Raw genomic sequence first — 12,396 nt, forward strand, 5'->3', positions numbered from 1 at the left:
ACTTATACCTGTTGCTTTTGGCCCCTGGAACTTTCAGGCGAATGCCAGAGGGAAGCAGCTTGAACTCAGAGCTGAGGGGATGGGAGTTGTCTGTACAAATGGACTTGGCTGGACTTTCTTAAGCACCTGATTTTTAAATACTTGGTCTAGACTACTGAAATTAACTCTGGCAATCTTTGAGGCCGTTCTCACAATCCTACCAAGGTGGTTTTTGTCCTTTACGTTTAGGTTTCCATATACCAACAAATGGAGAAGAAATGTTAATCTCCTTGACTAGTAAAAACTATGGCCGAAAAATGTTTCGGCGACTACCTCGACTATCTCTAGTGGAGAAGAGATCCAATAGGACTGGAAAGACAAGTCATTTTTACACACTTACCACCCGCTTCGAATGGTATCAGCCGATAATTCCCAGTAGGTTTACTTATCAAGCCGATCTCATCGACCTACTGCATGTAGTCTGGGAGCCTACTGGCTGCGATTGGCATTGATAAAACGAAAACGATGATTAACCCATTCTGACCTGAGATCAGATTATAAAAATGTCTGTTTGAAAATGACAGTTTTCTGAAAAAGCCATGTTTCTATGTCAGTCGTTCTTTGATTTAAAAAAAAATAGCAGACCTACAAGATCGTAGCGCGCCACTCGGTGGCGGGCTATGAGCTTGTAGATCTGCTATTTCTAAATAGCTAAAGCATAACGTAATGCTAACACCAAAAATGGATTAAGGTTGGGACCGCGCTGCTACGTGCTTGCGTTTATGTTTAGGTGAGGGTATGAGGAGGCTTGTCCTTTCTCACTAGGCTCCCAGAATGTGCAGTAGACCGAGTAACCTACTGGGAATTATCGGTTGATTTTCACTCGAAATCCCCTCCACTTACAGTATGTTTGGTTGCGCTCACGTGTTGCGCTCTGAAAATAGCAGATCTAGTAAATGGTAAATGGTGCATTTACAGTATATAGCGCCTTTATCCAAGGCGCTTTACAGAAGCTCACAACAGGTCGCAGAGCTTGTAGATATTTTCAGCATGTGTAAAAGCAGGCATTAAGACACCATCAAGACCCACTAAATTACATTTTGTCTACAAAATCAACTGTAGATTTACTCTACTGATAAACCAGACTGAAAGTAAATGGAATTTTTTTCAAAAGACTATGACTTAAATTAAATTATACTACACTACTAATACTGTATACAGTATAACTCTGGCTCTTGCCAATGGGTTGCGTTGGTCATTCATCAAACCGAATACTCACAAAAGGTCACGTGTGATCTCCGCTGCCCTTCACGCACATAAAAGGGTGATTCTAGGTTGGTGAAATGTTAAGATGAATAGCATCACAGCTGCCTCTAGCCTTTTGATCACCATGTGTGAACCTAATGCTTTTTAATAGAGAGAAACGCTCTCTCAAGAAGTGACCTTTCATCAAACATGGACTAATCCAAAGCATGAGACTGAGCAGAAAACTGAAGCTCATGTTTTCCCAGTACATTTTCACGATGCCGCGGTTCAAGGAATAAGGTTAGAAATAAGTTTAAGGTTATACCCAGGGGGCAAAGGGGGTTGACCTGCATTCGTCATAACATATAAAGTTGTCCTAGGTTTTGGGCTAATATTGGGGGCGGCCTAATTGGACTTTCGCTACAAAATAAAAAAAGGTTGTCCATAATAGGTTGTGATCGGTTGTGGACAACTTTGTATGTTATGACGAATGCAGGTTGCCTAAAATAAGGGTGGTTTGTCCCCTGGGTATTAGGCATAGTTTTACTGGGGTTAAGTTTAGGTATAGGGTTAGGTTTAGGCATAGTTTTACTGAGGTTAAGGTTAGGTTCAACCGTTTAAGCGTAATTTACTTGGGTTACTTTAGGAATACCAGGCCAAGCAGTTCCGCGGCTCCGCCGGCTGTACCCTCGAGGCGAGTTGGTAAAGGGGTGTCGTCTGGTATTCCCGTGCATATCCCACGCTTTCCATCAAAACAGGCCGCCAAGCCCCATCTCAAAATATTTAGTTCCAGATTCCCCTAGAGGCAAAATTTGAGTAAAAAAATGTTTGCTAAAAATAAATAAATAATAATAATAATAATATTCAGATTTGCACAACAAATAAAAAATAGCAGATCTACAAGCCCATAGCGAGGCACAAAGTGACGCTCTATGAGCCTTCTATATCAGCAATTCTTTTATAGCAAAAGCGATGCAGGCTTTTTCAGAATAAACGTGTTAAAAAAAGTCCTGTCGTCCATATTTTGGGTATGTCAATACGGGCACATCCTTTTCTACCAATTGTACTGCATATTTAGACAGCATGTGATTCACTGCATATTTACACAGCATGTGATTCACTGCATATTTAGACAGCATGTGATTCACTGCATATTTAGACAGCATGTGATTCACTGCATATTTAGACAGTATGTGATTCACTGCATATTTAGACAGCATGTGATTCACTGCATATTTAGACAGTATGTGATTCACTGCATATTTAGACAGCATGTGATTCACTGCATATTTAGACAGCATGTGATTCACTGCATATTTAGACAGCATGTGATTCACTGCATATTTACACAGCATGTGATTCACTGCATATTTAGACAGTATGTGATTCACTGCATATTTAGACAGCATGTGATTCACTGCATATTTAGACAGCATGTGATTCACTGCATATTTACACAGCATGTGATTCACTGCATATTCAGACAGCATGTGATTCACTGCATATTTACACAGCATGTGATTCACTGCATATTTAGACAGCATGTGATTCACTGCATATTTAGACAGCATGTGATTCACTGCATATTTAGACAGTATGTGATTCACTGCATATTTAGACAGCATGTGATTCACTGCATATTTAGACATGCATGTGATTCACTGCATATTTACACAGCATGTGATTCACTGCATATGTACACAGCATGTGATTCACTGCATATTCAGACAGCATGTGATTCACTGCATATTCAGACAGCATGTGATTCACTGCATATTTACACAGCATGTGATTCACTGCATATTCAGACAGCATGTGATTCACTGCATATTCAGACAGCATGTGATTCACTGCATATTTACACAGCATGTGATTCACTGCATATTTACACAGCATGTGATTCACTGCATATTTACACAGCATGTGATTCACTGCATATTTAGACAGCATGTGATTCACTGCATATTTAGACAGCATGTGATTCACTGCATATTTACACAGCATGTGATTCACTGCATATTTAGACAGCATGTGATTCACTGCATATTTAGACAGCATGTGATTCACTGCATATTCAGACAGCATGTGATTCACTGCATATTTAGACAGCATGTGATTCACTGCATATTTACACAGCATGTGATTCACTGCATATTTAGACAGCATGTGATTCACTGCATATTTAGACAGCATGTGATTCACTGCATATTCAGACAGCATGTGATTCACTGCATATTTACACAGCATGTGATTCACTGCATATTTAGACAGCATGTGATTCACTGCATATTTACACAGCATGTGATTCACTGCATATTTAGACAGTATGTGATTCACTGCATATTTAGACAGTATGTGATTCACTGCATATTTACACAGCATGTGATTCACTGCATATTTAGACAGTATGTGATTCACTGCATATTTAGACAGTATGTGATTCACTGCATATTTAGACATGCATGTGATTCACTGCATATTTAGACATGCATGTGATTCACTGCATATTTACACAGCATGTGATTCACTGCATATTTAGACAGCATGTGATTCACTGCATATTTACACAGCATGTGATTCACTGCATATTTAGACAGCATGTGATTCACTGCATATTTACACAGCATGTGATTCACTGCATATTTAGACAGTATGTGATTCACTGCATATTTAGACAGTATGTGATTCACTGCATATTTAGACATGCATGTGATTCACTGCATATTTACACAGCATGTGATTCACTGGATATTTAGACAGTATGTGATTCACTGCATATTTACACAGCATGTGATTCACTGCATATTTAGACATGCATGTGATTCACTGCATATTTACACAGCATGTGATTCACTGCATATTTAGACATGCATGTGATTCACTGCATATTTACACAGCATGTGATTCACTGCATATTTAGACAGCATGTGATTCACTGCATATTCAGACAGCATGTGATTCACTGCATATTTAGACAGCATGTGATTCACTGCATATTTACACAGCATGTGATTCACTGCATATTTAGACAGCATGTGATTCACTGCATATTTAGACAGTATGTGATTCACTGCATATTTACACAGCATGTGATTCACTGCATATTTACACAGCATGTGATTCACTGCATATTCAGACAGCATGTGATTCACTGCATATTTAGACAGCATGTGATTCACTGCATATTTAGACAGCATGTGATTCACTGCATATTCAGACAGCATGTGATTCACTGCATATTTAGACAGCATGTGATTCACTGCATATTTAGACAGCATGTGATTCACTGCATATTTAGACAGCATGTGATTCACTGCATATTCAGACAGCATGTGATTCACTGCATATTTAGACAGCATGTGATTCACTGCATATTTACACAGCATGTGATTCACTGCATATTTAGACAGCATGTGATTCACTGCATATTTAGACAGCATGTGATTCACTGCATATTTACACAGCATGTGATTCACTGCATATTTAGACAGCATGTGATTCACTGCATATTTACACAGCATGTGATTCACTGCATATTCAGACAGCATGTGATTCACTGCATATTTAGACAGCATGTGATTCACTGCATATTTACACAGCATGTGATTCACTGCATATTTAGACAGCATGTGATTCACTGCATATTTAGACAGCATGTGATTCACTGCATATTCAGACAGCATGTGATTCACTGCATATTTACACAGCATGTGATTCACTGCATATTTAGACAGCATGTGATTCACTGCATATTTACACAGCATGCGATTCACTGCATATTTAGACAGTATGTGATTCACTGCATATTTAGACAGTATGTGATTCACTGCATATTTAGACATGCATGTGATTCACTGCATATTTAGACATGCATGTGATTCACTGCATATTTACACAGCATGTGATTCACTGCATATTTAGACAGCATGTGATTCACTGCATATTTACACAGCATGTGATTCACTGCATATTTAGACAGCATGTGATTCACTGCATATTTACACAGCATGTGATTCACTGCATATTTAGACAGTATGTGATTCACTGCATATTTAGACATGCATGTGATTCACTGCATATTTAGACAGCATGTGATTCACTGCATATTTAGACAGCATGTGATTCACTGCATATTTAGACAGCATGTGATTCACTGCATATTTACACAGCATGTGATTCACTGCATATTTAGACAGTATGTGATTCACTGCATATTTAGACAGTATGTGATTCACTGCATATTTACACAGCATGTGATTCACTGCATATTTAGACAGTATGTGATTCACTGCATATTTAGACAGTATGTGATTCACTGCATATTTAGACATGCATGTGATTCACTGCATATTTAGACATGCATGTGATTCACTGCATATTTACACAGCATGTGATTCACTGCATATTTAGACAGCATGTGATTCACTGCATATTTACACAGCATGTGATTCACTGCATATTTAGACAGCATGTGATTCACTGCATATTTACACAGCATGTGATTCACTGCATATTTAGACAGTATGTGATTCACTGCATATTTAGACAGTATGTGATTCACTGCATATTTAGACATGCATGTGATTCACTGCATATTTACACAGCATGTGATTCACTGCATATTTAGACAGTATGTGATTCACTGCATATTTAGACAGCATGTGATTCACTGCATATTTAGACAGCATGTGATTCACTGCATATTTAGACAGCATGTGATTCACTGCATATTTAGACATGTGATTCACTGCATATTTAGACAGCATGTGATTCATTGCATATTTAGACAGCATGTGATCCACTGCATATTTAGACAGTATGTGATTCACTGCATATTTACACAGCATGTGATTCACTGCATATTTAGACATGCATGTGATTCACTGCATATTTACACAGCATGTGATTCACTGCATATTTAGACAGTATGTGATTCACTGCATATTTACACAGCATGTGATTCACTGCATATTTACACAGCATGTGATTCACTGCATATTTAGACAGCATGTGATTCACTGCATATTTAGACAGCATGTGATTCACTGCATATTTAGACATGTGATTCACTGCATATTTAGACAGCATGTGATTCATTGCATATTTAGACAGCATGTGATCCACTGCATATTTAGACAGCATGTGATTCACTGCATATTCAGACAGCATGTGATTCACTGCATATTCAGACAGCATGTGATTCACTGCATATTCAGACAGCATGTGATTCACTGCATATTCAGACAGCATGTGATTCACTGCATATTTAGACAGCATGTGATTCACTGCATATTTAGACAGCATGTGATTCACTGCATATTCAGACAGCATGTGATTCACTGCATATTCAGACAGCATGTGATTCACTGCATATTCAGACAGCATGTGTGCTCATCAACTGAAGTTGTTGGTTGTTTAGTTTGAGAGATGAGTTTGCCAGGCGTACTGTTTACTCTGAGAAGCTGCAGGGCGCCTGCTCTGAATAGTGAGTACAGGGTTGTCACTTGCCCACTACTTTAAATTCGATGCGGCTGTGCGTCCCATATTTCCAAGACAAATATGGGACGCTCGAGAAAAAAAAAAATACAATCTCAGTGTATACATTTACAGTTTTTGTATGTCGTTGCTGTCATTCATTGATTCCCCCAAAAAATAAGGAACGAGTCTGTATATGTGAGCTTGTAGATTGGCTATTTTCGGAGCACAGCCAAGCATGAAACGACTTGTGTCTTTAGATCTCTTAGATCTAGATCTCTTCCCCACTAGTCAATAACATTTGAGTCTATTTTTGTATTTGTTGATGAAATTGTCAATATAATTATGTAGTCTCAGTTTTAGTCATCATAGCTTAAAATGTATTTTATTTCGTTTTCGTCAGTGAAACGAACAATAACAAACACTTTTAGTCGACAAAATCAACATAACTGATGTCAAGACACGTTTGGAAACCCTAACTCTCAGTATCAGGTGACAGGTGTAGGCTATAGTAAATAACGTAGCGGGGCTTCTCGTGCAGAGGGAAAACATCCCTCAGCGGCAGCATGATGAAGGCGAGCAGATCTGCCTTTCAATCAGCACGCTGATTCAATCTGCTCGGTCCGTTTGTCCACCACTAGCAGGGACTGGTATTTAAGACAGTCAAAGAGACCCTCAGTGTCCTCATATCTGGTATTTAAGACAGTCAAAGAGACCCTCAGTGTCCTCATATCTGGTATTTAAGACAGTCAAAGAGACCCTCAGTGTCCTCATATCTGGTATTTAAGACAGTCAAAGAGACCCTCAGTGTCCTCATATCTGGTATTTAAGACAGTCAAAGAGACCCTCAGTGTCCTCATATCTGGTATTTAAGACAGTCAAAGAGACCCTCAGTGTCCTCATATCTGGTATTTAAGACAGTCAAAGAGACCCTCAGTGTCCTCATATCTGGCTAACTACTTCTCCAAAGTAGGGAGACACCGTTATATCGGCCACATATCGCTATCGGACGATATTTGCCGTTATCGATCAATCTGCAAATAAAACTGACATTAACCGATGCAGATATTTACCCGTTGTCGATAAGCATACATATTGTGTTTGCTATGTTGGTGTGTTGTGTTATCTGCATAGACAATTGACTTACTTAGCATCAACTTGCAGTAACATTTGACTTTAGCACAGAAATGTAGTTGACCCAAATTATGATATAGTATAGAATTATTGTCCAGATACGACAAGCCTACAGCAGGGGTTCTCAACGTTTGTGTTGTGTCATCTGCAGCCTACAGCAGTGGTTCTCAACGTTTTGGTGTGTTATCTGCAGCCTACAGCAGGGGTGCTCAACGTTTTGGTGTGTTATCTGCAGCCTACAGCAGGGGTTCTCAACGTTTTGGTGTGTTGTGTTATCTGCAGCCTACAGCAGGGGTTCTCAACCTTTTTGGTGTGTTGTGTTACCTGCAGCCTACAGCAGGGGTTCTCAACCTTTTTGGTGTGTTGTGTTACCTGCAGCCTACAGCAGGGGTTCTCAACGTTTTTGGCCGGCGGGGACCCCCGGAGATGCTTTGGCAGTGTCTCGGGACCCCCCGCCCCGCCCCGCCCCCTCCCGACCCCCAATATAAATTGACTGCTACAATAACCTTAATAATAGAGACAATACACCATAAATAAATACTGAAACCAGATAATCATTAGGGAAGGTGTATATGTGTACTATAAGTAAACTCTTCATTTCCAGTTTCCAGCCATACAGTTGCAAAAAAAAAGAAAATATGTTTTTCTTTTTGGTTTTTTAAACAATTTGGGGACCCCTCCCAAAACCCACGGGTTGAGAACCCTTGGCCTACAGTAGCCCCCCCCCCCCCCCCCCCCCTGGGTTAGTGTCAAAGTATCCTTGAGCGAGACAACGACTGTAACCTAACCCCTAACTGCTCTCTGTGAGCAGGTTGGCACCTCACATGGTGTCCTCTGCCATAGGTGTGTGAATGACTCTAGGTCACACACACACACACACACACACACACACACACACACACACACACACACACACACACACACACACACACACACACACACACACACACACACACACACACACACACACAGTGTGCGCGTCTTACCTTCCTGAGGATGAACTTGTGGTCCTGTGGGAGGGGCTGCCCTGGTCGCCTGCACAGCGCCACCGTCAGGTAGGTGGAGACGTTGTCTCCCACAATGCACCCCGCCGGCTCGCGCGTGTTGTAGCGGAGCTCTCCGTCCGAGGAGTACTCGAAGAACTGCGGGAGGTCGAAACCCAGCGGTCAGAGAACGTGAGAAGGTGTGTATACCATAGACCAGTGGTCAGAGAACGTGTGTGTGTGTGTACCAGGGGTGGGCAACTGGCGGCCCGGGGGCCACATGCGGCCCCCACCTTCACTTAATGTGGCCCTCAGGTTAACATCAGAATACTGATATAATATTGGTTCCAGCTGTTTACAATTCCACAACATGCAAACATGACCCGCTTTAATTACTTCAGTCTAAATTAGTAGCTCAATGCTCAACACACGTATAATTAAAGGCATTTGAAATTACATAAAAATTTAAATTTTCAGGATTCCAATTCGAATATAGCAAAGATAGCCGATCTACAAGGTCAAAACGCGTCGCACTGTATACCATAGGCTGGTGGTTCCCAAACTTTTCAGCCCGTGACCCAAAACAGAAGTTAGATATGCGCCCCCGGGACCCAAACTATAGTGAAAATAGCAGATCTACAAATATAAGCATATTATTTGTTCTAATTTATGGGAATTTTAATTTATTACATCCCCCCCCCCTTCTCTTTCTCTCTCTCTCTCTCTCTCATTAGCAGGCAACAGTGCAGCACTCTCTCTCTCCGTTTCTGGCACAACAGCGCCCCTACTGGTACTAATAGTCATACTCGTGCTCATTAACGTCACACGGACACATAGGTGAACACATAAGACACATAGGTGAACACATAGACACATAGGTGAACACATAGACACATAGGTGAACACATAGACCCATAGGTGAACACATAGACACATAGGTGAACACATAGACACATAGGTGAACACATAGACACATAGGTGAACACAGACACATAGGTGAACACATAGGTGAACACGGACATTGCTGTTCCTTGGGAGTGGTTGCACCACTCAAAAACCGAATGTATAGGAAACAAAAACTAAGCAGACCCATAAGAATGTGTCCGTGTCCCACAAATGGGTCCAAACCCACTGCTTGGGAAACAGTGCCATAGAGTAGACACAGTAGAAAGTATATGGACCAATGGGGAACCGTCACGTGACACATTAGGCTTTGAAGACACTTTGGCAAATTTCAAATCCACCATCTTGGAATTTCTTATCTGCTGAAAATGAAACCGGAAGCGACTGCTATTGGGCCTCCCTCACTCAACCAGTAGAAGCAACTTCTATTAACCTTAAAATGGAGCCTGCATGGAAACAAGACAAATCTGCTAAAACAACCAGGGCCCAATATGAAAATATAATCATTTTCTTTCTTTTTTCAATCATACTGTAACATATATATATTCACACAACCCACGCGTGCGTGTGTGTGTGTGTGTGTGTGTGTGTGTGTGTGTGCGTGGGGATATGCTGTAACTCAGGCATGGTGTGTGGGTGTTTGTAGTACTATAGTAGTGCGGGTTACGCAGGTGAGTGTGACGGGTGTTGTTGTTGAGTGAGCTGGTGGTATTCCCCTAGTGTACACTGTGCGTGCGTGCGTGCGTGCGTGCGTGCGTGTGTGCGTACGTGCGTGCGTGCTGCACTCCCACACACACACACCCCAGCAGTGCGCAGCAGCAGCAACAACAAGGCCCCGTTGCCGGTGAAGAGGGCATCAGCGCGAGCCTCAATGAAATAGAAATCCAAAATGCAGGATGTGAAAAATACACAGGAAAAAAAAACCCTGCTTCATTTATAGCCCGTGGTACGGCAGGGTCACTCGCAGACATACAAGCTCACATCAAAACATACGGTATAGTTGTACAGTATATTGTTGCTGTAGGGCAGAAACCGCTTATCTCCCATGTTTTATTATATTGTTCTTTCTAAATTAACGCCCTACTTGATCATACTGTATCACACAAAAGCATCAACATGGCAGATCCACAAGCTCTAAACGCTGCGTGAAGCAACACATTTCGAGCTTGCAGATCTGCTACTATATAGATGCTTTCGAATTTGAATAACAACGTTGTGATTTGACACTTTAATACAAATGAATTGTCTGAAGGCAGATATGTACCTGGTTCTGGCCCATGCCATGGCAGGCGTACAGGATGACCCTGTGACCGGTCACCAGTTCGTCCGGAGGGTTGTAGTCGAAGCAGAAGTTCACTTTGCCTCGATTCTTCAGCTGTAAACAACCAACAAGTTCACAATCTCTAAGTTATATATATCGTCTGACAGTTGGAAACATCATGTGATTCAGAAAAGTAGCAGATCTACAAGCTCAAAACGTGCCGTTTCATGCCCTATTTTGAGCTTGTAGATCTGTTTGTTACACAAAAATGCTTTACTGTAAATGTGGCCACTGGCCACGCAGGACGCCAGAAACGAACGTGTTCACAATGACGTTCATCAGGCAAAAATACAGTACGTTCAGTTCACGTTCACCCAAAATATGAACGCGTTCGTGAACGATCGTTCTTTGAACGTGTTCAGGGACAACACTGTCCATCCCATAACAACCCATTCATTCTCGGGGCGGGAACCCCTTTTGGTGTTAGCATCATGCTATGCTCGCGCTACGAGCTTGTAGGTCTGCTATTTTTGAAAAATCGAAGAACGACTGACATAGAAACATAGCTCAGATAGACCCTGACGAAGACCTTTTGGTCGAAACGCGTAGGTCCTGTTATTTATTTGCCTTGCTCATCATCAAATAAACTATTTAATTTTTCACCAAAGACGGAGTGCCTTGGATTCTTTTCTTTTCAAGTCTGCAATTCACATTTTGACAAGCAGTACTACTTGGACGAAGGATACCTTTTTGTCTATATGGTTTTACCTGTATCACTAAAGAGCACCCATCTAAGAGCCACTAACAGATTCCTGCAGCGCTTCCATTCCTCTATTTCTATAGAAACATAGCTTTTTCAGAAAACTGTCAGGATTTAGAAGACATTTTTAGAATCTGATCTCAGGTCAAAATGGGATAAATTGTAAACTGATTGTAAACCGTTCTCCCTCACCCATGCCAAACATCCCTGGGCGGTCCTGAGGGTCGTGGATGTCAGGGTAGATGTTCTCCAGGTACTACTCACCATGCCAAACATCCCCGAGTGGTCCTCTGGGACGTGGATGTCAGGGTAGATGTTCTCCAGGTACAGTACTACTCACCATGCCAAACATCCCCGGGCGGTCCTCTGGGACATGGATATCAGGGTAGATGTTCTCCAGGTACTCACCATGCCAAACCTCCCCGGGCGGTCCTCTGGGACATGGATATCAGGGTAGATGTTCTCCAGGTACTCACCATGCCAAACCTCCCCGGGCCGTCCTCTGGGACATGGATATCAGGGTAGATGTTCTCCAGGTACTCACCATGCCAAACATCCCCGGGCGGTCCTCTGGGACATGGATATCAGGGTAGATGTTCTCCATGTACTCACCATGCCAAACCTCCCCGAGTGGTCCTCTGGGACGTGGATGTCAG

General features: G+C 41.7%; 1 protein-coding gene across 1 annotated transcript in view; it reads right to left on the reverse strand.

Annotated features, from left to right (window-relative positions):
• The window catches only part of galnt12 (UDP-N-acetyl-alpha-D-galactosamine:polypeptide N-acetylgalactosaminyltransferase 12), a 42,939-nt gene that overhangs the window by 473 nt on the left and 30,070 nt on the right, over nucleotides 1–12,396 (reverse strand). Inside the window, exons 9-10 of the mRNA XM_083788042.1 lie at nucleotides 10,984–11,094; nucleotides 8,820–8,975 (exon numbers count right to left, since the gene is read on the reverse strand). Of these exons, the coding sequence (XP_083644168.1) occupies nucleotides 8,820–8,975; nucleotides 10,984–11,094 (267 nt within the window). The remainder of the gene's footprint in view (nucleotides 1–8,819; nucleotides 8,976–10,983; nucleotides 11,095–12,396) is intronic.

The sequence above is a fragment of the Protomyctophum parallelum genome (assembly GCF_964188405.1).
Source record: "Protomyctophum parallelum genome assembly, chromosome: 1".
NCBI classification, from domain to species: domain Eukaryota; kingdom Metazoa; phylum Chordata; class Actinopteri; order Myctophiformes; family Myctophidae; genus Protomyctophum; species Protomyctophum parallelum.